We start from the raw sequence: 26,755 nt of genomic DNA, 5'->3' as shown, positions 1-26,755 counted from the left end.
ATACAGTCATACTAGAAATTAATCTCTCTGAACCTGATACTAGGATGTTTTAAATATCTCCTGAAATGGACAACTCCTGATACTAGGTTACAAGAAATATTTTTTCCAATTCCTGATACTGTCATACTAGAAATACAACTCACTACCCCTGATGCTAGGATGTTTGAAATATCTCCTGAAATGGAAAACAACCTGATAATAGAAATATCTTTTCTGACTTCTGATACAAGAAAAATCTCCAACTCTAGATACTAAGACACAAGAAATATTTTTTCCAATTCCTGATACTGTCATACTAGAAATTTATCTCGCTGCACTTGATAGTAGGATGTTTTAAATATCTCCTGAAATGGTCAACAACTGATACTAGAAATATCTTTTTGAACTCCTTATATTAGGATGCTAGAAATATATTTTCCAACTAGTGATACTATCATACTTGAAATATAACTCCGTACACATGATGCTAGGACACTGTTAATATATCGTCCAACTCATTAAGATGCTATATAAATACATTTTCCAAGCCCTAGATACTATACACAAGAAATATCCCCTGTGCTTCCTTATACTAAGGAATATCTTCTACTAGAAATATCTTCCAATTTTTGATTTGCAATAGCATGCTAGAAATATCTTCCACTTTTGAAACTATAAATATCCCTACCTCTCCCCTGATATCTCTCCAATAACTTATATCAGAAAGTGCTATACTCCAAGACGATTCTCATATTTGTGGCATTCTTACATATTCTCTATATGAAGCGAAGCAATTGCACCCTTGAATTATATCGGGCCTTTCTGTACATGCAGGACACATGCGTGGTCTTTGGCCCAACAGTAAGTGTCCGTGTGTCAACCTCACACGGCCTATCCTTAATGGGGTGAGGATGATCTTTCGAGTCAGATCCTCCATGTGATACAAGAGCACTTCTTTGCTGGCCCGCCAAGGCTGCCACTTTTCTTTAATCATGTTTTTTTATGGCATTTTCTGAGTCAGATCATGGTGGAAGTTGGAGGTTGGGACTTTAGCCGCGTCTGTAGTTTTGCCGAGAATCTCCAGTTCGTGGTACCTTTCCAACAAGAGCACGACCGGGTCGATGGAGAACCTTACTTAAAATTTAATTTGTATTTGTGTATTTTCAGTATTGTTTAGTGTTTATTTATTATGACTTATCGCCCCATGTAATATTGTGCAAATCATTATAGATCATGGTCAAACATTTGTCTTTAAAAAAAAAAAAAACTTTTTTTAATTGTAAAATAAACTTTTGTACATTTTTTGTTCGTTTTTTAGTTTGTTTGATCGGGGTCGAATCGTTTACAAATTTGCTTTTCCGCCTCCACCCAGCAGAGATGTGACACCGTCGCCCAACTTCTCACCCGTCTTGCGTACAACATTACCGATGTTCTTCGCTGATAGGGTTTCAGGGTTGATGTCGACATTGACATATGTCTCATCTTCAACTTTCGGACATTTTGTGTGGTCGATTATCGACAGGTCAAACGGCGAAATGCCGAAGAGCGACATCGTGTTGCGAACCTGAAAATTTAATTTATTCATATTTTTTTGTTTTATATTTATATTTGTATTTACCTTGTCGACGTATTGTTTGTCGAGAGTTTTCCTACGAGAGAGTATCGTCACCGATCGCCTGTTTGATGCTGGAAGCTTTTGACACGTGTAGATGCCTGCGTAGGTGTTATAGTCTGTTGAAAAGACTATGAACGAAGACGTCCCAGCTATGTCTTCAATAAAACAAGAGTAGCATTAAAAAAAAAAGTAGTTAAAAATAAAATAATGCGTACTCAGCGGAAACTTGACAGTCATCCTAGCTGGAGCATCTAGAGACGCCTTCAATGAACCTGTATAATGGTATTTATTGTCGACGCTTGCGATGCCGAGAACAGGGTGTTCACTCACCTAGGACATAAAAGGTCAAACAATTTAAAAAAAAAAAAAAAAAATTGAGACAATCATACCTGCTCAATAAAATATTCGCCAGGCTCTTCACCCACGGTGAAGTTATACGTGAGGCACCGGCTCCCAGTCGAAGTCTTCTGTATGGCGTACCACAATCCAAGGAACTGGGACATGTGGAAGTCGGACTTGGGCTCGACGACAGGGCATTCGCCGAGGTGGTACGTATGGCAGAGGCCAGCCCCAATCAGGCCGGTCAAAATCAACCCAACAGTCAATCCCTTCATATCTATATCAATGGAACAAAAACAAAAAAAGATATTCTTTAATTAAATAATCTATAAATAATTATGACAGCATATTGTTGCATATGCTGACTAGATATGACACCCCAAATATAGTGAATCCTTTCCTGCCATTGGGCTAAAACATTGTACAATGTAAGGATGTTGTAGGAATGTGTAAAGGAAACAGCGCATCCTGTTAGTAGTTTTTCCACAGTCTATTCTATCTGCCACTTACCTGGTGAACCTAGTGGTCGCGCTGCTATCCATTGTTAAGCCTGAATATTTGGCAGAGTTGTTTTTAAATTTCCTTCTTTGGCAGAAATGTGCAATTTTTCCATTTATATAACAGGACAAAAAGAAAAAAAAATTATATATATAAAGATGTTGAAATAACGGGTATCTACATCATAAGCAAATGACGAATCACTGTATTTCGCATGAAATCAGCCCCTGTCAATAATGATAAAACAGAATTCTTGCAAATATGACGAATCAGGTCAAAGGTTTAGATGATTAAGTGTTTTTTTTTTTTTATGTTGTCTAATCATACGGAAAAAAACACCCGAACAGAGTCTTTATTGAAAATATTTACATAAGAGCGCTAGTTTATACTACAACTCCTGCTATAGAATTTAATTTTTAAAAAGGGGCATTTCAACAAGAGAAAACAAAAATTACTTTAAGGGGAAAAACCATAAGAAAAACCCTAAACCATAGGCAATGTTTAAACTAGTTTCCCAAACTTTAAAGCCAGTTGACCGCTTTCACAGAACAAATTCTAGGGTGGACAAGTCACATTTAATTATTCAGAAATTGTGAGATGCGGTCTTCTGGTGTGATGTAAGTTTCAGAAAAACATTTTCTTTATCATGCCAACGTTTCGATCTTTATTGAGATCATCTTCAGGGCCTGGGATTTACAAACAATGTTTACATTTAACAAATACACAGAAGACAAACACTTTGAGTGAGTAGAAATACTTTGATTGAATATAAAAAATATATTTTGCATTGTATAAATTCACTTTTCCACATCCTAAATGTATTTGTTAAATGTAAACAATGTTTGTAAATCCCAGGCCCTGAAGATGATCTCAATAAAGATCGAAACGTTGGCATGATAAAGAAAATGTTTTTCTGAAACTTACATCACATTTAAGTATTTAAAATTAGCTACTTACAGTAGCTAAGGTTTTATAAATTAGCCAGTCCATTAATAATTAAGTTTATGGAGAGAGATATTATTAAAACAAACTTAACTTTATTTATAAAATCTGAATCAGAAGAGAATAGATTGGTATGTAAAATTTGATAGTAACAGTTTGAACATTTAACAAATCAATGGTAAGAGAGAGGTTGTTTTAGCTTGCCCAATTTGGCTATATTAATTTTTCGGTTTAATTTTGGATAATTGGAGACGGATGACTGGTTCAGCTTCGGGATTTAATTTTGGTGGCTGTTCAGATAGAAAATACGGATTCGCATAATATGGAAGAAGGATGAGTTTCAATTTTTCAACAAGCTGTTTTTATTTTTTTATTTATTTATTTATTTTTTTTTTTTTTTTGTAGATTCAACCAAAAACTATATCGGACTTGAAATTAAATTTTAAGGTTGAATCTGAAGTAATGTCAGTCGAAGACTGGTTGGCTTGCCGATTCTGAAAACGGTTGGACTGCCTTGCAGCATTTTATCTCGAGCTTTTAGGAAGTAGAGTAGACATCTCCCAACATCGAATCGATCATTTAACACAGGAAAAGACTCCACCTCTTCCTTCTTGACAGATTCAACCCAACACTGGATTTTTCTTTTGAAGGCGAGAACTTTGTCATTGGCATCGAAAATTTTGATACTTTTCCCATGCGAAGAAAGACTCAGCTCATTCATTTTGATGAAAATATCTTATAAATACGACAGCCATTTCCCATCATTGAAAATTTTGGTGTCAATTAGGAATTCTTTAATTTTTTGTCTATTTTTAAAAGGTTATTTTTAATTTAATAATTTGCTGGAAACGAGTGGATTTTATAGTCTATGTATAATACTATTAAGCTTGTTTCAAATAGTGTATAAGCACGGTGCGAAGGTGTGATCAGCTTAGTTGCGTACATCATTTTTAATTTATCGATGGGTAGACAATGTGCATCCGGGCCTGCAGAAGCGTTTCTTTCCTTCTGCCCATTTTTTCCTTTCTTCTTCTTCTTCTTCTCTGTCCTCAAGACAGCGCTGCACTGCGCTTCAGTGCAAGCTCACTTCATGAGTTATTTCTTCGTTTATTATCTGCGGAACTGAGAGTCTGGAATCTGTCAACTTCATGGAGCATCTCGTCACTCCAGCATCCAGCCCCATATTTTCCATTTCCATTCAGCCAGCATTCATTTTGGACACTAATGCCCCATAACTCTCAGTCAGATTGTTCTTTTTTGTCTATATATTAGTTTGTCATTATTAATTTTATTAGCTTAAAAGACATTTTTTATTGCATGCAATACTAGATGTTTTCAAGTGAATTTTTCGTATTTGTTCTTTATATATATTTTTACCACTGTATATATATTAACTACAAATTGTATTAACATTATCAAACAAGAACATCAATATTCAGAATTGAAAAACAATAAATTCAGTGCTGCCACAAGGTAGCATATTAAGTCCACTGCTTTACTCGTTATACACTGGAGATTTTGCGAAAATAGACGTTATACAAATTGGTATGTAACTTACATAGGGATCTTAAGATCGAGGAGGGAGGTTACAGTGAAAATACAAAGATTTTCTGCCAAATATCAGTCTTGCCTCAGCCAACCAGCAAGAGAACAATAATTTTTTTTTTAATTGTTATTAGTTTTTTAATTTTATTTATACATTCTACATTTATTTTTGTAATTATTAATTTTTCTCGGAGTTTTCTGCTGAACCCCAGGGGGTTTGGGAAGCCCTGAAATAAAGGGTTCTTCACACTCTTATGCCTGTACACAAAGTCCGTAGTCCTCAATTTTTCAAACTGACTGCTGCTTAGCTCACACCATTATAAGAAATTCTTTATGAGGTGTTTTATATGGTGTACAACATAATCCATGTCTAGAAGCGGTTTGATGGGGTCACCAGTTGTAAAAACTTATTTTGGGTAATTTGTAGTTCGGTCTCGATATCAAACCCATGAGAGGCAGGCAGACAAGAGCGTTGGGCTAATCATTACTTTATAATCACGGATTGCACCTTTGCCTTTATTCCTGACATTTTGGGACTTGAGGACAAAAAAAGTTCGTACGTATCACCTTGACAGGGGTCAATTGAGCGGAACAACTCTCCTTACAATTAATTAATTACACAACACACCTAGCAACTACATACGTACTCCACAAAAGAAACACTTTTCCTATCCCTATGTGAACTTAGGGTAACGGTTAACTACTTTTAAGTTGAATTTTTTCCCATCTCAACTATTGATAATCTCTTTTAAATGTAGTTCTTAGTCACAGTTTGTGTTTAAGAACTATCAGCTCGATAAAGCGTGAATAAAAATTATCTTTAAAAGAGATTAAACAACATACTCCCCTCACCTTTATCTACCATTAGTGATATGTACTTCAAAAACGAACTAGATCGAATGATTCCCTAGTTGAACTAGTGTTTAACTAGTTCAACAAAAGGAACTCCGAAAATAGCTATTCTCCAAAAGGAATGGTTTTGCCCATATCTAGATGATGTGTGCTTCATAAAAGAACTAATCAAATGAAATATTTTCACCAGTTTGATAAAACGAACCGTCCTGAAATGAACTATTCAACTAAGTTTGATTTTTTACATCTTTAATGGATGGGATCTAGAGTGATGTATAGTTCATGAACTAACATAAATTCCTAACTTTTACTCTTCCTAAAAAAAGCTAGAAAGAATGATCAAGTAATTTCACTGAACTAGTTCAACAACGAATTGTCCAGAAAGGAACTTGTCATCAAAAGAAACTTTTGCCAACATACATTAGTGATTGTGCAATTTATAAAAGAACTAGTACAAATGAACTATTCTAAGAATTAGTTGAATAAAACGAAACGTCCTGAAATCAACTATTCATCAAGTTGACTTTTCCCATCAAAATGTTGTGTAGTTCATGAACGAACTAGTAGTTCAAAAGAACTATTCTAAGAACTAGTTCAATAAAACGAACAGTCCTGAAATGAACTATTCATCAAAAGTTTTGACTCTAACCATGTCCATTAGTGTTGTGTACTTCGTAAAAGAACTAGTATAAATGAAATATTTTCAGAACTAGTTCAATAAACCGAATCGTCCTGAAATGAACTATTCATCAATAGTTTGACTTTTCCCATCTCTATTAGTGATGTATAGTTCATAAAAGAACTAGTTCAATAAAATGAACAGTCCTGAAATGAACTGTTCATCAAAAGTTTGACTTTTTCCTATCTCTATTAGTGATTTAAATTATTTGAAGTAGTTCGTTCATGAACTGCACATTTCTAGCAGATGTGTAGTAGAGATGGGCAAAGTCGTCCTTTCGAGGAATATATTTTATTTATAATTAATTATACTTTTTTTAACTTTTTACTTACTTTTAGTGTCATTTCATCTCAACCAGGACGTTAGATAAAAAAAAAGTTTAATTAATTAAAATAAACAATAAGGTGAATTATGAAATGAATATTTCCACAAAAGGAACGGCTTTTTCTATATATCTCTCTCTCTATTTATTTGTAATTCATGAACGAACTACTTCAAGAAATGGTTGATTAAAATTAAATTTAAACTAAGTAAAATTATCCTACATTAATAATAAAATAAAACGGACAAAGAAATAAATGACGTACAGAATCAAGGTGAAGTAGCCCCAAGACGGCTTTTAAATTACAAAAAAAAGTCCAACCGTGGGGCATCACTGTTTACATAACTGCATTTTTGTCTACAATTTAGTTTTTATGTTATGGTCCTTATAGCATATGTGTATTTAATAATAATAAAAACCTATCTATGTTATAGTATGACGAATAAAACGGATAATCCTGTGCGTACAGTAAATTTTATAAAACTAGGACGTAAAAAATTTAAGAAGAAATTAATATATAAAAAAATGTTTTTGTTGTTTTGTTATTTATATATATTTTTTATACCTGAATGTAGTTCCGATTGAGTCGTGGGAGGGTCGGAAGGAATTAGGTTCGGACGTGAAAGCGGAGAATAATTCTAAGCCTAGATCCACTCCGACTACTGCTTTTATCCAATCCGCGTCCCCCCACTCAAAGGTCGAGATTTCTTGAAGCCTAATTGGCCAAATTGGCTCCTTCCTCGGAGGACGTTCGTGAGTCACTGGATGGGATTCCGAGAAACCGTTCTTTCGTCCGGGCGGGAGGGTTGATGGACGTAAAAAAAGACAATTTTTTTTTTATAATTACTGAGAATCGCTTGAGATAATGAAATGGACTCCAATCGCAATAGTTGTCAAATTATAACGTTTTATGAGTTAAAGACAAAGAAAAAAACTAATCCTTTGTAATCACAAAGGGCATGGTCCGATTAGTCGTATGTGATTTGTGGAAAGTGTAGTTCATAAAAGAACTAGTTCAAATGAACTATTTTCCGAACTGTTCTATAAAACGAATAGTCGTTAAATGAACTATTCATCAAAAGTTTGACTTTTCCCATCTCTATTAGTGATGTACAGTTCATAAAAGAACTAGTTCAATAAAACGAACCGCTCTGAAATGTACTATTCATCAAAAGTTTGAAATTTGAATTGTCCCATCTGTATTAGTAATTTGATTTATTTGAAGTAGTTCGTTCATGAACTATACATCTGTAGCAGATGGGCAAAGTAGTTCCTTTTGAGGAATAATTCCTTTCGGGACAGTTCGTTTTACGAACGATTTCTAGGAATAGTTCATTTCAAATAGTTATTCAGATATCGTGAGATGCGGTCGGGTGTGATGTAGGTTTCAGAAAAACATTTTCTTTATCGTGCCAACGTTTCGATCTTTTATTGNGAACTATACATCTGTAGTAGATGTGTACAGATGGGCAAAGTCGTTCCTTTAGAGGAATAGTTACTTTCGGGACAGTTCGTTTTACGAACGATTTCTGGGAATAGTTCGTTCATGGACCATACATCTCTAGTAGATGTGTAGATATGGGCAAATTCGTTCCTTTTGAGGAATAGTTCTTTTCTGGTTCTTTTGTCGAAGTAGTTCGTTCGTTTTAGCTTTTGCAGAAGAAAAAACAGTTAAAGTTTTAAATGTTTATCTTATTTCATGGATTTATCGAAAAACTTATATTAATACAAGATAGAAAAGGGAAAAAATATACGTAGTTTACAAAAAAGAAAGATAGGCAAATATGGTTGTTCTTTTTCGAGAATAGTTGGAATGAGCTAGATATAGTTAATGCTTTAATATAAAAGGCAATATTTAATCCATATTTGTTTTTCTATATTTGTGGTTTTTTTAAATATATTTTTTCCTTGAAAGTGAAGCATTTTTTAAATTTTTTTTGAAATTGCAACCTCATATAACCTTTAAGATTTCGGAAAGTTCTAGAATCTATTCGACTGTCCGAGAACCGCATCTATAAACGGTCTGATATATTTTTCGAACTTTTTCTATCCGATTTTCCTGCCTCTATTGAACGGTTTCATCTCAACAAGGTTTGTCAAGTAAATATTTTTTTTTTTCGATTGTAACGATAAGACATGCATGGTCTCTAAATTTAAAAAAAGTTTTAATTATTTTCATTTGTGTGCAGATGGTGACTGCAGAGGAAGACGGGTCTGTGGACGTCACGCCGGCCAAAGACGGAGGAGTGCTGAAGAGAGTCGTGAAGGAAGGGTCGGGCGACACTACACCGGCGAAAGGGTGCAATGTCTACGTCCACTACACGGGCAAGCTCACCGATGGCAGTGTGTTCGACTCAAGCCGGGACCGTGGGACGCCGTTCGACTTCCAACTCGGGAAAGGTATGTCGCCTCGAATCTTGATGCAACGCTATATTGGGTTGACAACAGGGTTATGATACCCGTCTTTTTGCCATAAGAAATATACGATAATTGACTTGTAAGAAATGTAAGATAAATATAATATCACTCGAGTGTGAACCCGGCCTTACCGTGGGATTTTAACGCTTTTGTATCGCTCACCAGAGAATGGTATCTCTGGCAGTGTTGATTTTGATTTTATGCCACTTTCGGTTATCATTTGCGGTTGTTTTTACTTTCGGTTGTTGATATGCATTTCACTGATCACAGTTGAATTGTCAAATTTTGAATTCTGATCTCTTGTTCATGCATTATCCTATACATCATTAATCTTCTGATTTTCCACTTAATAGTATTCGTGTAGATATAAAAATCTAACCACCGGTAATTGGGCTCCAAGGTATTTCCAGGGAGGACTGTTGAATTCCAAGGTATTTCGGTGGTCATCAGACTCTATGGTATTTAAATGGCCATGGAATTTCAATGATTATTGGATTCCATGGCATTACAATGACCATCGGGTTCCATGGCATATCAAAGGTCATAATATGTCTGTGGTCATTGTACTCCATAGCATTTCAATGACTATGAGATTCCAAGGCATTCAAACTCAACGATATTTCAGTGGTCGTTGGATTCCATGGCATTTCAATGACCATTGTATATGCCATGGCATATCAAAATCTATGATATTTCGGTGGCCATTACACTCTATGACCATCGAATTGTGTAGCATGTCAAATCATAACGTGGCATTTCAGCAATAAGTGGATTCTATAGTAGTTCACAGGTCATAGTATTTAATGGTCATTAGGCTAGGCATTTCAGTGGTCATTGGATTTCATGGTGTTGATTGGCTCCTCTGGTATTTCAGAGTTAATCGGATTCTCTGTTAATTCCATGGCCATGGTACTTTCATGCACTTTCCACGGTTTTATTGCAATTCTGAACCCACTTAAAAATTTAGCTACACAAATTAAAACTGTTCAAAATGTGCTAGCATCATATTTAAAGTATATTTTTCAATTTGTTCAATCAGGCAAAGTGATCCGAGGATGGGACATTGGAGTCGCAACAATGAAGATCGGGGAAGTGTCCGTACTCACAATCCGTGAGGACTACGGCTACGGTAAGTCAGGAAGCCAGCCAAAAATCCCCGGTGGGGCCACACTCATTTTCGAGATCGAACTGCTCGACTGGGAGCCTGAAGACTTGTCCGGGAAGAAGGACAAAGGAATACTGCGCTACCCGATCACAAACGGGACTAACTTCGAGTCACCAAAGCCAATGGCTGAAGTCGAGATACACCTGAAGGGTGAATATGAAGGGAAAGCGTTCGACGACCGGGATGTCTCATTTATGCTCGGCACGGGCTCATCTTTGGACGTCCCACCTGGCGTTGAAAAGGCCCTCGAACACTTCACACTAAATGAGACATCGAGGTTGGTACTCACACCAAAATACGCATTCGGCTCGGTCGGATGCAAGAATCTCAACCTACCTCCAGATGCTTCACCTACCTACACCGTAACTCTGAAAAGTTTTCAAAAGGTGAGGTTTTTAACTTCATTTCTTGTTCGGGTAAATTTATTTTTTATGTTTGACTTAGATTAAAGACCGTTGGCTCATGGATCCCGAAGAGTTGTTATCCGAGGGGAGAAGGTTAAAAGAAAAAGGGACAGAATATTTGAAAAAATCCGATGTTAAGTTAGCATTAAAAATGTATAAACATATGGTCAAAAACTTAGATAGTCCGTTGAGTAAGTATGACGATAATTGGTTATGTGTACGGGTTTTTATTTTTTATTTTTATCATCAGCTGATGGAGACGGGGAGGATGAGAAGGAAAGGAAGGCACTGCTCGCCGCCGGCCATTCGAACATCTCCTTGTGCAACCTAAAACTGAACCGACCAAGGGATGCCATACACAGCTGCAACTCCGTCCTCGAGATCGATGAGAAAAATGAGAAGGCCTTCTTCCGCAGGGGGCAGGTAAACTTGTCCCTTGCCAATTTTTTTTCTCACCGTTAACAAGTAATTTTTCCAGGCATATTTGGCAGTTGGTGAACCGGAGAATGCGAAAAAGGACTTTGAGATGGTCGTAAAGCTTGAGCCAAATAACAAAGCGGCCAGCGCGGCCATCCTACAGTGCACCAAGATGCAGAAGGAGTTGAAAGAGCGCGAGAAGAAGATGTACGCCCACATGTTCGAGAAATTTGCCCAGAAGGATCGTGAGGTTAGCTCAACTACTTAAAAAGCAAAAACAAAACCTGCAGCTTTTGAATTTAACTAGAGGAAAAATACATTCCTTTTCCTAAGTAAATATGCATTTATCATTTAAAAAAAAAATACAATTTGGCAAGAAAAAAATTTGCGTTTTTTCTTTTTTAAATTTAACAACTTGCACACCATGGTTCTTTGTCGCGGTTCATTTTAAATAAGATTTCCGAATGTCCCAGTGGAGGTTTGGATGGCTTGAAGGCGAGAAGCCAATGGTTGAAATGGCACCGGATAACCCGGAGCTGGCGGCAGAGAAGAGGAAACAGATTGAGGCGAAGAAAAAGTTCCTCGACGAAGCCGCCAGACGCCTAAGGGAAAAGAGGGAGGCGGAGGCATCCGCGGGTGGTCACGAGGGAGGGGAAGAGGCAGCCGAACCGCCTGAGGGCGAAAACAATACGAATGCGACATGTAATTATTCAAACAAAACTTAATCCAACGCTAATACCTATTTATTTTTAAAAAGACTAAACCAAAGAAATAGTGCAAGGTTGTTGTTGTTATTTTAACAGTTTTTGCTTTTAGTCAATAACAAGTAAAATTATGCATTCAGATCCAATGCAGTAGGAAATGTGTGGTCAGATGGTCGGATCTGACCGTGAGATAGTCGTGTTTGATAGCGGGAAACCTGAGCCCAGATCATCATCCGACAGTCGGATTTGATAGTTAAATTTTTGGTCAGTCCATCAGTTGGATCGGGTAGGAAATATGCGGCAGAACATCCGACAGCCAGATCTGAGTTGTAAATTCAACCATGCCATCTGACAGTCAGATCTAATTATAAAAATGTCACGCATTGCATCCAACCCATATTGATAGTTATAAATTCAGGAGGGCTAACCGACACTCTGATTCTATAGTAATGTCAGTCATGTCATATGACAGTCATATGTAATAGTAATAAATTAAGGCACGCTATCCAACAGTCATATTGGATTCAGGCGTGTCATCCGGTAGACATATTTAATAGTTATAAAACAGGCATGCCATCCAACAGGCATCTTCGATAATCATAAATTCAAGCATGTCATCCGACAGTCATATTTATTAATTTTAAATTCAGGTAGGCCATTCGACAGTTAAACTTAATAGTTATAAATTTAGACATGCCTTTCAGCAGTTGGACATGGTAATGAGAACAACCATTCCATCTGACCCTCATATTGATAGTTATAAATTCAGGAGGCTAACCAACACTGATTCTAAAGTACAAATGTCAGGCATGTCTTTCGACAGTCGTATTAATAGTTATGAATGTCAGATATGCCATCTAACCCTCATATTGTTATTATTATTGTCAGGCATTAATCAGAAGTCGATTCTGATTGAAGGAAACTTGTGGCATGCCATCCGACAGTCATTTTAGATAGTAAAAATGTCAAGCAACAAAAATATTTATTTAAATGAAATTATGTGATAATTTGTTAGAGCTAACATCAGCAGATTTGCGACAGTTGTGATTATTAACAATCGGACTTGACCTACAGTCTGAAGCATGGTACATTTGTAACCGCATGAACCAAGTCCATTCCATTACGGCCGGCATACTCTTTCATTGGTTTTTCTTTTCCCGCTGCCGATCAGAAAGAAGAAGAAGAGAGGAAAAAGCAGCCGGACGTCATGAAGGGCTGCTTTGGCGAGTGGGGCGCAGACGAGAGGGAACGCGAACCGACCGACTTCGAGAAGGAGAACCCCGACATTCTGATGCTGGAAGGAAGTGGCGATTTCAAGAATATGTGACCACCCGGATTGTGTCACTATTTCCATATCTCCTTATCGTATTTTACTGTCCCGTTTTACTCATTTGTAAATAACAATTAAAAAATTAAAAAAAGAAAAAGTCTGTGTCTATTTAATTAATAAAATTAATACATTCAAGGTTTATGCGTAAAGTATGTGATAGTTTAGCAAGATGGTGTTTTGAATGTGTAGCAGTAGACAACACTGAAAATACATGCCTGAGTCTGCAAAAAGAGAATGTCTGTAAAGCCAACCAGACGCCGAATAGAATTTAGCAACTTGCTGAAAAAAAAAAAGGTAAGTACCCTTCATTGTATCCAATTTGTAGAACCTCGATTGGATCCGAGTCGCAGTGGACAGGAAACGTTTTAAATTATCAAGAGCCACAGAATAAATATAAATAAAGAAAAATTGCTTTTAATGCTTAATTTTTATTTTTAACATGTTTCTTCCTTGAAACATGTTATCCAATTTCAGAGGAGGTTGTAACAACAATGACGAATCGAGACGAGGCGCGAAGGTTAACAATAACAGTACAGGAGGTTACACCTTCAATTGACATTCCGTCCTGTTTTTTTGGCTTGGACGGTTTGTAAAAAAACAAAATTTAAAATTATTTAGCTTTAAAAAAAAGAGGAAAATCTAAAAGTGGAATTTGTTAAAAGTAAATAAATCGGTCCCTTAAAAAATGTACATCGTCGGTCTGACAGGGGGAATCGCGTCCGGCAAGAGCACCGTGTCGAAAATCCTCAAGGAGGCCGGCATACCAGTCGTAGATGCTGATTTTCACGCGAGGAGAGGTGAGAAAAATGTACCAGTAGATTTTTTTATTTAGAGGAGTTTAAGCACTCACTTCCAAGTGTGTGCTGTAAGTACCAGATTCATTGTTATGAGTGGGTGAGTCTCAAATTGGAGTCATATTATACTTGTATGACTACCGAGTCATTATGAGTGGGTTTTGCTTAAGCACAACTCATTCCCAAGTTGGTGCCATAAGAGTCTTATGCTTGAATGACTCCCAAGTTGGCGATCATGGGGGTTTTGCTTGAGCACAACTCACTGCCAAGTCAGTGCCATAAGAGTCTTATGCTTGGATGACTCCTAAGTCGGGTGTCAAGTGGGTTTTGCTTAGGCATAACTCACTCCCAAGTCGTTACCATAAGTGTCTTATGCTCGGATGACTCCCAAGTCTGCTGTGAAGTGGGTTTTGCTTGAGCACAAATTCACTACCAAGTCGGTGCCATAAGAGTCTTATGCTTGGATGACTCCCAAGTCTGATGTGAAGTGGGTTTTGCTTGAGCACAACTCACTACCAAGTTGGTGCCATAAGAGTCTTATCAAAAACATGCATGTATTATATATATAATACATGCATGTTTTTGAAAATTAATTTCTTTTTTCCCCCCAGTTGATCATCTGTTTTGCAGGCTGTAGTATGAGTTTTATCTCATGCTCCAGAGTTCACAAACATTCTGAACTTTACATCTATGCACAAAATGGACAAACAAATGTAATCAATTCACTAACTTTGCAATAAAAACATGATGTGTGAAAAATATCTTTTTTCTTCCTTTCTTTTCATTCCATATAGCCACCAAAACAGGGCTATGAATTGAATGATGTGTTTTCTCGTTGAATCTATGCTAGTAGTATCTAGAATACTTTTATTTATTTATCCTTTCATTTCATAACAGACCAAGTCACAGCGAAGCAAGGCTCGGTACTAGCTAGTATTTAAGTAATTAAGCTTAAGTTGATGTCACAAATGGACTTGATTTAAGTATAAGTGAATGGTATGAGTGGATGTGACACAAGAATAAGTTGAATGATGAGTGGGTTTGACTTAAGCATAAATCAATATGATGTACATTTTGACCTAAGTATATGGGCTTGTTTGAGTTAAGCATTAGTTGATGTCATGAGTGGATTTGCCTTAAGCATAAGTCAGTGTGATGAGTGGGTTTTAACCGAAGTATACGGTGTTATGGGTGTGCTTGAGTTAAGCATTAGTAGATGCAATGAGTGAATCTGACTTATGTATAAATCATGATTGGGTTTTGCTTGTGTATAACTACCAAATCTATATCATAACTCACAAGTCCAATATGTAGTGGGAGATAACAAAACTTCACCTTTCAATTCACACTCTTGTGTTTTTTTCTGTCCGCCACCCAGTTGTCGAACCGGGGCGGAAAGCATGGAAGAAGATCAAGGCTGAGTTCGGAGATAAAATACTCAAGAGCAATGGCCAGCTTGACAGGGAGCAGCTTGGCATGCTTATATTTCAAGACAGGGCAAAAAGGAGGAGGCTCAATGAGATAACACACCCAGAAATCTACAAGGAGATGTTCTGGGAGTCAATCAAATGTTTTTATGAAGGTAACGCTTTGTTGTAGTTTATTTATTTATGTATTATTTTATTTTTACTACAGGACATGCTTTTATTGTGCTCGACTTGCCATTGCTTTTTGAGTCTGGGACGATGGTCGATTACTGCCACAAAATAATCGTCGTGACCTGGTAATCTTTACCGTTTAAAAAAAAAATCTTAATGCAATGAAGTACAAAACCGACCTTTTACCAGCGAGCCCGAACAGCAGCTGGAGCGGTTATTGTTGCGTGACAACCTGACCGAGAGGTCGGCCCGTATGAGGATTGAGAGTCAGATGTCATTGGATGAGAAAGCGAGGCAGGCGAGTTTTGTCATCGACAACTCTGGAACAATTGAAGACACGCAGACTCAGGTTTAAACAATTTTTCATGAGGCATAAAACCAATTTAATTTTTTTCTCTCTCTTTTTTTCTTAATAGGTCGAACAGCTCATAAGGCTCTTGAAGGCTGACAAGTTCCACTGGAAGGTCCGTCTCATATGTGGCATTGCAGTTTTCTTCTCTGTCTCGTTAGTATGCTGGCTCATAACGACTAAATGACACTTTGGATAACGGTGTAACATCTGCGATATCGTATTACCCACATAACACACCTGCTTTTGAATAAAAGGCCAATTTTATTGGGTTCTTTTTTTTTATTGTAATAATTTTTATTGTTATGAATTATCGAGGGTGCGAGTCATGCGACGACTGACAAAAACCGTAATGACTGGCCACAAACTTTGTTACATTTATTTGTCCATTAAATGTTTATTTTATTCAAACTGTATTATGTATTATTAAAGTGCCATACAGAATCATACAAGAAAATCCTTTGTTTTTTAAAATGAATGATTCAATCCTCATCATGTGGATATCAATTGTGGCATCGTAGTAATGCCATAGTATGGCAGAAGTGTGACTGATCAAGCTGAATCTTGCTGACAGACCAGCTGGATTAGACCAAACTCTCGCTGACAGGGCAGCTCAATTATATTAAATTTTGGATGACAGGTTAGCTGGAGATTAGAATAAATTTTTGTTGAGAGCACAGCTGGATTAGAATAAATTTTTGCTGGCAGGAGGGCAGCTTGAGATTAGAATAAATTTTTGTTGACAGCTCAGCTGGATTAGAATACATTTGTGCTGACAGGGCAGCTAGATTACATTAAATTTTTGCTAACAGGTCAGCTGGATTAGACCGAGTTCAGGCAGACAAAGAGGCTGGATTAGAATAAATTTTTGTTGACAGGCCAGCTGGATTATTAGAATATTATTATATCAATAATATTTCAAAGGCCAACTGGGCAGCTGGAGATTAGAATAAATTTTTGCTGACATCTCAGCTGGATTAGACCGAGTTCTTCCAGATTGGGAAGCTGGATTACAATAAATTTGTGCTGACAGGGCAGCTAGATTACATTAAATTTTTGCTAACAGGTTAGCTGGATTAGACCGAGTTCAGGCAGACAAAGAGGCTGGATTAGAATAAATTTTTGTTGACAGGCCAGCTGGATTATTAGAATATTATTATATCAATAATATTTCACAGGCCAACTGGGCAGCTGGAGATTAGAATAAATTTTTGCTGACAGGGCAGCCAGAAATTAGAATAAATTTTTGCTGACATGGCAGCTTGAGATTAGAACAAAGGGAGGAGCTATCTATGAACACCCACAAAACCATAATGATTCCTTTCACTATGAAGAGTTCATGTCTAAACGGGACCCTGATTTCATTTTCCAAGCAGTCCAAGTATCAGGGATCACAATAGAGCAACAGCTCACAAGGAATCAACATTTAACTAAAACCACCCAGAGAGCGAATTACCTGGGGCTCTGTGCCAAAAACGGGATTAAATCCCAAAACGACCCTATGGCTATAGGGATAGGGATAAGGATAAGAGAGGCGGCCACAAGGCCTACTGCACCTCGACCTAAATAGATCTATTGTGCTCCTCTGTTAATTATAACTTACTGGCCAGCTGCAGGCTATTAACCAGCCTCCACAGCTTTGCCAGCGGTTCCTTGATGTAGGATCTTGCTTGAGGTTTTTCTTGTCCTACTTACAAGAACCTGCACATACACAAACCTTCACAGAAACATAAAATGTGCTCTGCGGTCTCCTCCTCTTCCTGGCAGTATCTGCACAGTATTTCTTCTGTCTGTACATCTGTCTGGTGCATGTGCTTTCTTATGTGGCAGTGCCCCGTCAGGAGTCCAACCAGAATCCTGGTTCGGTTTGCGGCTGCTTTCCATTATTTCTTTTGTAAGTTTTGTGGATGGTCCTATGAATCTCTTTGCGTGCCTGATATCTGCGGTATTGTTCCACCAGGTTTTGGCTATACACCTGCGTCTTAAGACCAATGCTGACATATGGGTCGGTGGTGTGTCAGGCCAAAGCAATATAGCTGTTAAGTGACACCCAAAGACAAGCTTGTGTCAGTGCAACTGGAGCCAGAACACAATGCCAACTGCGGCCCTAGAGGTGTTCTTAAATTTCCCACCAGTTCATATTTTAATCCAAGGAGAAGCCAGAGTAGCAGCCCACAGGCTCATAAATGGACAACCATCTGCAGGGATAGGCCAGATAAATAAGCAATGGAAATTGAGAGCGGAGATACAGCCAGATACTAGATTATGCATGCCAATAAATACCACTACTCTAAAATATAATTTAACTAAAAAGTACAAGGTACAGATACCAGAACGTTAAGAATGGGCCAAAGGAAAAACCTCTAAAGGTAAACCCCTACTGTACACTGAAGGCTCAAAACTGACAAGGGCACGGTGGCTGGAGTCTTTAGGATGAACCCAAAGACCAAACTGACGGTCAACCTAGGTAAATATGCTACAGCTTTCCAGTCTGAAATCATAGCGATTGAACACTGCGCCAGGGAAATAAAAACTAGGAATACATTTGTGGAAGATATCTATTTTCTCTGACAATCAGGCAGCACTAAAGGCCCTGGCCTAGATTTATGGGTCATGAAGCCATGTTGCCCATCAACGATGAGGTGATTGATGGTTGATATTATCATACACTATTGATTCAAACAGTTTGCCTACATGTGAAAGTTTTGAAATGGGGCAGGTATTGTTTACTAAAGATTTGTCTCCAGGCTTAAACATGGGACGTAATACAATTTCCAGACATCAGAAAATATGCACGTTTGAATCGATCAGTCGAGTAGGATAGTTAGAGGTCAACTATTCAGAGTTTTTTCGAACGTCTTGACTCTCCCAATGAAGCGTTGAACTAAACCACAGGTGAAAATAACTATTTGATTAGTTTATTAATAGCAAATGTACAGTTATTTTTGTTTTTGAACGATTATTGAATGTTGTAGTGACGAGATTTGGTTTTGTTTCTGGGCGGTGTGAGACATTGTACGCCAACGCCTCCATGATTAATTCAGTAGGCTTCATTATTCAATAATTTTTTTAAAATAATATAAAGAATAATTTTTTATGGGAATTATTTTATTTTGTTTAGTTAGTTTGTAAGTTTATTATTATTTTTTTTTTGTAGATGTGTTGTATGTCAAATTGCAGTGGTGAAAGTCAAAAGGGAGTGTATTGTAATCCGTTCCGCGGAGTCGCCAGCTGATCGCCGACGAGAAAGCAGCTGTTTAGTGTTGTCGTTTCCCTATCCTGTAAAACGGCCAGTGTTTATTTTATCCATTTTTTTCGGATTATTGGATAGTTGGACGAATTAGTCGTGGACATATTAAAAAAGGGCTGATGAGTACGTGATATTCGGAAAAACAGGGGCCGTGCCACGGACGGGATGGAACTGGGCCTCAGAGTCGTCCGGGGTCCTGACTGGCTCTGGTCGGAGCAGGACGGCGGCGAGGGCGCGGTCGGGACGGTCGTCCACGTCGGCAGTGAGACGTGCACCGAGTCACCGGACGGGACTGTCGTCGTCTACTGGGATACAGGCTTCCGTTCCAACTACAGGGTCGGGTACAACAACGCCTATGACCTCAGGATCTATGACAACGCCACGATAGGTGACTTGAATTTCCTCCATTCGTCAATTTTGTGTCTATTATGTTGTCTAATAATCGGATACGTTCCAGGTGTCCAGCACGTTGACATCATCTGTAACGAATGCAAGAAACAGGGCATTGCTGGTCTACGGTTCAAGTGCACCGTATGCAACAACTATGACCTATGCCAACTCTGCTACATGGCCGACCGACACGACCTGGAACACCGCTTTCAACGCTTTGACGATCAATACTCACCCGGGTGAGATTTTGTTCTTTATTTCAATATGTCTCAAACCATTGGATCTGAGATGTTGCATTTACATCCGATCTCTCAGATACAATGGATTGAAATATTTATTGGATTACCATTATGTCTAAATCTAAGTTGCAAAAAAAAAAAAAAGTTGCATTAAATGGCTGTTGGATTTACCAGCTATACTTGCCCCGCCGTCAGATCTGATTGATTGAATTGCAGGCAGTCAAATGGCACACTATTCACATCATGTTTAGTCATGAAGTCTGATGGCCTGAAAGGGCTGTTGGATTGCCAACTGTAAATGTCCCACTCAGCCGTCAGGTGTGATGGCCTGAAATAGCTGTCAGATTGCCAGCTGTCACAGACTACTAAGCCATCAGGTGTGATGGCATGAAAAGGCTGTTGGATTGCCAACTGTAAACGTCCTACAAAAGCCGTCAAGTCTGATGGCTTGAAATAACGGTACTCTTCCTACCATCAGTTCTGGCGGCCTGCTATTTAGCCTGTGTTGGATAAACAGATTTGATAGGGTGTGACTGTCAGGTTCAACTACCATTTAAGACAAATTATCAGAAACGATCGTATAAAAGTTACTGAAATAGAAACAAACAATCGCTCATAATCTCTAAATTATTTTATCAGTTGTATTTCTTTTCTTATCTGATGTTTGTACAGGAGATTACTGGCTAATCTATAATTGAAAATATCTGGTGGGCATTTGTAAATATAAGTATAATACTTTGAACTTTTGAAGGCAATGCCAGTCATTAATACTTTCCCTATTGTGTATGACTGTCAGAGAGAATTTCCTTCAGTAACTTTACAGGTTTCAGTAACGTGACAGGTTAACTTTTTATCTCTAATATTATAGATACAAGATAGCGACACCTATGTCATAGTGCAATATCAACTATTTATATATATTGTGACCTTCTGTCTTTCAAAGCTTTTACAAAAATAATAACAATAACTATATATAGTTAGTTTTTTTTTTTCCTTCAAAAACATCACCCTGAGGGTTCATATAACCTTGTAGTTTAAATACCCGTGGAAAAAAACAAAAACAACTAAGAATAGGACATATGTCATTGACAAGTGGACACTTAACTTTTGAGCCATGTCCTGTGTTATGTTTCAGACTTGTATAGAAATATTCATTGACATGTCCTACTTACTTATAGGGTGTCATTCTTTGGCACTGGTTAGTGGGAATGCCTACTTACCAGTGCCATTGACTGTTAAACTCATAAGAGATCATGGAGCTGAAGTCAGTAATACAAATAACTGTTGACCTGAGTATAACAGGACTAATATTTGTTCAGAAAATAGTAAGGAAAACCAGTAACATTACTATTGAGCCAAATAAGCTCAACTTAAAAGAAAGTTGAACAAGAGCTGAAGTCATTACTACCAATTGATTGTTGAGCCCAGAAGAGAGTAATACCAATGACTATTCAAGTCAAGTAGGGCCAATGACTTTCGAACTCAAAATAAACTTGAACCACGGCAGTAGGATCAATGACAATTGAACTGAAGTCCTTAGTACCAATGGCAAAGGAGAGTAGGATCCTGGGTATTGAATAAAAACTGCAGTACGAATGAATGACAGTTGAGTCAAGGGCAGTAGGGTCAATGACTATTGAGCTGAAATCAGTACCACCAATGACTGTTGAGCTTAGATGAGAGTAGTACCAATGACAGTTGAGGTTAGATGAGAGTAGTACCGATGACTGTTGAGCTTAGATGAGAGTAACACTAAATACTACTGAGCCAGAGATGGTGGCTACAATGGCAGTAATACCAATGACTGTTGATCTCAGATGCATGAATGTGTAGAGTGAGAGGTTTCTTGGACCCCCTTACAATATTTTCTTTTTTATAACTTTTTATTTGGGCATTATATAATTTAATCTGTTGCTCTATTTGAACTGTTGCAGGGTGGATTTGCCGCCGAGGAAAGGCTGTGTTAAAATGGTGTTGAAAGGGACTTTCGTCGGTGCAAAGGTGATGAGGGGAAAAGACTGGGAGTGGGGAGAACAGGACGGGATCCCGGGTAAGTTTGGCCGAGTGCTCGAGGTGAGTGGTTGGAACAACGAGACGTGGCGTTCCGTCGTAAAAGTCATATGGTGGACGGGTTTTACCAACATCTATAGACTCGGGTACAAAGGCAAGGTCGATCTCGTATGTGTAGAGCCAGCATCCCCCGGAACGTACTACCCAGCACACTTGCCTGTCCTTGGTGGCCCCCCGTCCGCTTACGGTTCACTCCCGACCCTGACCGACTTTGCCTATTATGAAAGGGTCAAGATAGTCGTTGATAGCAACACACTCAAACTTATGCAGAAGGGCCACAATGGCTGGAATGTCCAAATGGCCGACGTAAGTCTTTCAGTTTGTATATTAGTCTGAGTTTTCAATTTTACTTTATTTCTTCAGACAATCGGCCTGGTCGGGAGGGTGCACAGGGTGACTGAAAAGGGTGACGTTCGTGTCTGGTATCCGCAGCTGCAAGTGAAATGGACACTCAATCCAAGAGCCCTTATCAAAGTCAACGAACACTTCGACAAAGGCGACAATGTCATCATTCTTAAAGACAAGGCTGTCGTGTCAAAACTCCAGCGTAATGGGCATGGCGACTGGATCGAAAAAATGGACTCAGTATGTATAAGAAAATAAATGTCCAAATAGTAGTAATTTTGTAAACCCGCACTTTTCAGATACTAGGCAAAACAGGAAAAGTGGTGAAGGTGTACGAGGACGGCGATCTTAGGGTCACGGTGGATGGGCAGACTTGGACACTCAACCCGCTCTGTGTTGAATCGACAGGCGAGCGTGTCGCCAGCACCTCAGAAGGATCTGGTACACCGAAATCAAAAACTTTTACTAAATCCTAAACTCTTGACAATCTCATCTTTTTTCAGACTTGGCAGAAGAATTGGAAAACCTGGACCTTGCGACTTCAATGAGAATGCACCGCATAATATACGACGCCGGGCAAGGCCTTCTTGGCAATGTCGAAGAATATTTCACTCAGAATCCAGATAAGATCAATTTCAAATCGGACAACAGGACGTGTTTGCAAGTTGCGGCTCATCAGGGTCAGATGGCCGTGGTCAAAAAGCTCCTCGAAATGGGTGCAGATCTGAACATAAAGGACGACGTTGGCGACACTGCACTACATTATGCTGCATTTGGGTATATAAAAAAAAATACTAAAAATTAAACATAAATGAACTTATTTTACAATATACTGGGAAAAATAAAGGAGTCATAGCGGGATCATGGACGTACTGCTTGGAGCGGGCGCGGACATAAACGCCGTCAACCATAGCATGTGCACCGCTCTGCACATATGCATCTCGAAAAAGCTCATTTCGTGCATCAAAGTCCTCCTGAAGTACAAGCCCGATGTCAACATACAGGTGAGTCTCTTAGGTTATCACCGGTCACATTGTGAAATTCAATATTTTGTTTTTCCACCCCCTCTCAATCAGGATAAATTGGGTGACACGCCTTTGCACGATGCGATCGCCAATGAGTGCTCTGAGGCGATCGAACTGCTCACTGAGTACCCGGGTGTCAACTTTGATCTCAGAAATCACAGGGGGTTCAACATTTTGCACCAGGCTGCGATTAAAGGCAACAGTTTGTAAGTAAAAATCCCTTGATTTACAACCCTTAAGTTAAACCAATGGCGTTGAGCCAAGGTCAGTAATACCAATGACTGTTGAGCAGAGAATAGCAGGACTAAAATGACTGTAGGGCCAGTGACAGTTAAGCCTGAAATGACTGTGTCAATGGCTGCAGTACCCAAAAGAGACTATTGTGGTGAAAAGTGAATAGTACAATGCCTATTGAGCTGAAAAGACTAATATCACTCCAGCCAGAGATGAAACAACAATGGCAGCAGTGTCAATGACTTTTAAACACAAAAGAAAGTTGAAGCAAGGACAGTAGGTCAATGACTGTAGAGTTGAAAACGGCAGTGCAAATGACTACTGGCCCAAGGACAGTGGTATCAGTGACTATTAAATTGAGTATATCAGGACTAATGACTTTGGAGCTAGTGTGAGAAGCAAAAATGACTGCAGTACTTATGATCAATCAGGACCATTTGAACAAAACAAAAAAAATTGAACTGGAGGGTAATAGTGCCAATAACTGTTGGCTCTTAATTGTAAGTACCGTACTACCAACGATTCTTAAAGTTGAGATGGTAAGAACTGTTGGACCAAAGATGTAGCTTTTGGGTAAAAGACAGTAGTACGGATGACTGCTAGATGATGGTAGTACCAGTGAGTGTTTACTTGAGTACAGCAAGGGACTAATAACAGTTGAGTCAAGGAACTTATTAAAATAACTATTGGGCTGAAGACAGTTGTACCAATGGTGGTTGACACAGTGATAAAAGCAAAAATGACTGCAGAACCAATGTTTGTTGAGGCAGAGACAAGTACCAATCAATAAACAAATGACTTGAAACCAAGGGCAGTAGGTCAATGGCTGTTGAGCAAAGGATAGTAGTACCAATGACTCTTAAGTCAAAGACAGCAGGATCATTAACCATTGGGTTAAAGTCATTAGTACCAATGACTATCAAGCCAAAGATAGAAGCAATGATGACTGTTTAATTAAGACAAGATTAAGTCAAAGGATTGTACGACCAATAACTTTTTCTCAGAATAGTTGTACCAATGCCAACTACTTTTAGCTGAATGGCAAGGCAGAAGATTATCAACCTCGGAAGATAATATTATCAACCATTTTTTAGCGCCGTGGAATGCATCCTGCTAGTCGCTCGTGATCTGGTCGACTTGAAGAAGGACGACAGTTTCACAGCACTCCACCTCGCAGCGCTCAACGGTTACAAGAATGTTACTGAAGTGCTTGTAATGAGTGGTAAAGCGGAGGTCGACCTCGTGAACAACAAACATCAGACACCTCTCATGCTGTCTGTCTCTCAGGTGAGAAAGCAGTGTTTTTGTTATTATTTTTTTATTACTTTTTTGTTTTGTAAAGGGGCATTGTGGGACCACAGAGCTTCTTATACACTGCGGCGCATCGCTATCGGCTGTCGACGAAGATGGCGACTCAGCGCTTCACATGGTGCTGATCAAGTCAGCTTATATAACAACACAGGTGAAAAAGGACAAAGTGCCGCGAATCGACCAGTCCACCTGTCCAGATATATTTAGGGTTTGTTTGTTTATTAAAAAAATTTCTTTTATATGTTGCATTTATTTATTTATTTTATTTATAGATTTATAGTGGTTTAGAGTATGGAGAAGAGAATAAGGATCGGTTGATTGCGCTTTCAATTGCATGCTACCTCGTCGAGGAAGGGTCTAGTCTGTCCGTAACGAACAACAAAGGGAAAACACCGATTGACCTCGTCAGCAGGCCCGGTGACGCGGATATACTTAAAACGTTCCTTATCACCGATGCCGAGTGAGACAGATTGTTTTGCAGCTTTTTATATTTTTATTTATTTTTTATTTATTTATTTTTTCTGCTAGGAGGTCGAGAAGAAGGGAGGCGAAAGGACCAGTCGAGTGCCTTGTCTGCTCCGAGCTCTGTACCTCTAGGGTTCTTCTCGAGCCGTGCGGTCACAAGGTGGCATGCGAAGACTGCACGACCCGTCTCAAGAAGTGTTTCAAGTGTCACATTTTCATAACGAAACGCATTGCGCAGGGTACAGTAAATTTATTACGCTGTACATTTTTTTAAAAATAATAATAAAATTTGTGCTGAATAGATGGAAGGGTTGTTGAGTACAAGGCGAAACAGCCATCTGTCGAGTGCCTGCGCTACCTCGAGACAAAGATCGCCGAGATTGAGGAGGTCCACTGCTGCACAATATGCATGGAACGGAGGAAGAATGTTGTCTTTCTCTGCGGCCACTCGGCTTGTGACAAGTGCAGTGCTGAGCTCATCACATGCCACATGTGCCGTAGAGCCATCGTAAAGAAAATCAACGTATACTGAAACTTTTTCTACGTTTCTCTCACAAAATCGTCTTCCGAACGCATCCAAATGTTATTTACCAAATCGTACGATGTGACAGCATCAGAACCAAAGGATGCTTTGATTTTTTTTATTAGCAAGGTAAGGTTTACAGTTTTTTTAATCCGTCTAGTGCAAAACGACTGTTCTAGTCATCATAAGTGCTGTGTAATCAGCCTATTTTATACATAAAAATATTATTTAAAAAATCAGCATTATCAATTAACTAAGTATATGAATATTTATTAGGACTGGTTTAGATTGTATCACTTGTATTTTTATTTGGGCTTTGAAATTATCTAATTTTTTTAAATTGTGTTTATAAAATTTAAAAATTTTCAATAAAGCACTGGGAAGAAAGGGAAAAAATTATGAAATAGTCAGAATTGTCAGATTTGTGAACTTAAACCAATAAAAGATGTTATTTTTCCATTTTATTATAAAAAAGACCTCCTTCATCCCATTTCAATCATAAAATAATCATCATTGTAATACTTCTTTATACAGCCTCGACGATGGCCTCGACTCTACTTCGTTCAATTCGACGGTCATCATAATATTTTAGATTTTTAAAAAAAATGAATTTATACAATGCTAGAAAATTTTAGATTGAAAAAAATGAATTTATAAAATATTAGAAAATTTTAATTACAAAAAATGAATTTATATAATGCTAGAAATTTTTTTAATTAAAAAATGAATTTATACAGTGCTAGAAAATTATAGATTCAATCAAAGTATTTGTACTCACTCAAAGTGTTTGTTTTCCGTGTAGGTGGGTCATTCTTGTTTCAATTTTCTAGCATTGTATAAATTCATTTTTTTCCACATCCTACATGTATTTGTAAAATTTAAATATTTATAAATCCCAGACCCTGAAGATGATCTCAATAAAGATCGAAACGTTCGCATGACAAAGAACATGT

The 26,755-nt window shown here is 38.1% G+C and overlaps 4 protein-coding genes across 6 annotated transcripts; 3 read left to right on the top strand and 1 right to left on the bottom strand.

Annotated features, from left to right (window-relative positions):
* Positions 1–1,232: 1,232 nt before the first annotated feature.
* LOC106671940 (apolipoprotein D-like) lies at positions 1,233–7,732 on the bottom strand. Its single transcript, XM_014402942.2, has 5 exons — positions 7,337–7,732; positions 1,984–2,210; positions 1,810–1,924; positions 1,598–1,749; positions 1,233–1,543 (listed from the first exon to the last, which is right to left on the bottom strand). Exons 2-5 carry the CDS (start codon positions 2,206–2,208, stop codon positions 1,322–1,324), a joined length of 714 nt encoding a protein of 237 aa, XP_014258428.1. The 5' UTR covers positions 2,209–2,210; positions 7,337–7,732; the 3' UTR covers positions 1,233–1,321.
* Positions 7,733–8,353: 621 nt separating this feature from the next.
* LOC106671953 (FK506-binding protein 59) lies at positions 8,354–13,262 on the top strand. Of its 3 annotated transcripts, none has more exons than XM_014402964.2 (8): positions 8,354–8,862; positions 8,961–9,171; positions 10,229–10,740; positions 10,799–10,949; positions 11,009–11,181; positions 11,237–11,425; positions 11,649–11,877; positions 13,051–13,169. In XM_014402964.2, coding segments are annotated over exons 2-8 (1,467 nt in total). In that variant the 5' UTR covers positions 8,354–8,862; the 3' UTR covers positions 13,053–13,169. The 3 variants fall into 3 exon arrangements, with proteins under 3 accessions (XP_014258450.1, XP_014258452.1, XP_014258451.1); XM_014402965.2 differs by having other exon boundaries at positions 8,365–8,871; XM_014402966.2 differs by lacking the exon at positions 11,649–11,877 and having other exon boundaries at positions 13,051–13,262.
* Positions 13,263–13,725: 463 nt separating this feature from the next.
* Positions 13,726–16,233, top strand: LOC106671964 (dephospho-CoA kinase). The gene is made up of 5 exons (XM_014402986.2): positions 13,726–14,006; positions 15,382–15,585; positions 15,639–15,726; positions 15,791–15,950; positions 16,018–16,233. The coding sequence occupies exons 1-5, from the start codon at positions 13,895–13,897 to the stop codon at positions 16,135–16,137; spliced, it is 684 nt and encodes a 227-aa protein (XP_014258472.1). The 5' UTR covers positions 13,726–13,894; the 3' UTR covers positions 16,138–16,233.
* A 2,926-nt stretch (positions 16,234–19,159) lies between these two features.
* Positions 19,160–26,259, top strand: LOC106671941 (E3 ubiquitin-protein ligase MIB2). The gene is made up of 13 exons (XM_014402943.2): positions 19,160–19,588; positions 19,658–19,829; positions 21,764–22,205; positions 22,263–22,484; positions 22,544–22,685; positions 22,748–23,021; positions 23,092–23,248; positions 23,321–23,475; positions 24,598–24,790; positions 24,846–25,022; positions 25,087–25,274; positions 25,343–25,518; positions 25,582–26,259. The coding sequence occupies exons 1-13, from the start codon at positions 19,366–19,368 to the stop codon at positions 25,809–25,811; spliced, it is 2,751 nt and encodes a 916-aa protein (XP_014258429.1). The 5' UTR covers positions 19,160–19,365; the 3' UTR covers positions 25,812–26,259.
* Positions 26,260–26,755: the final 496 nt, after the last annotated feature.

Source organism: Cimex lectularius, unplaced genomic scaffold (assembly GCF_000648675.2).
Source record: "Cimex lectularius strain Harlan isolate CLEC.00 unplaced genomic scaffold, Clec_2.1 scaffold14, whole genome shotgun sequence".
Taxonomy (NCBI): Eukaryota; Metazoa; Arthropoda; class Insecta; order Hemiptera; family Cimicidae; genus Cimex; species Cimex lectularius.
Note: the sequence above shows the minus strand (reverse complement) of the source record. Positions and strands in the feature narration are given on the sequence as shown.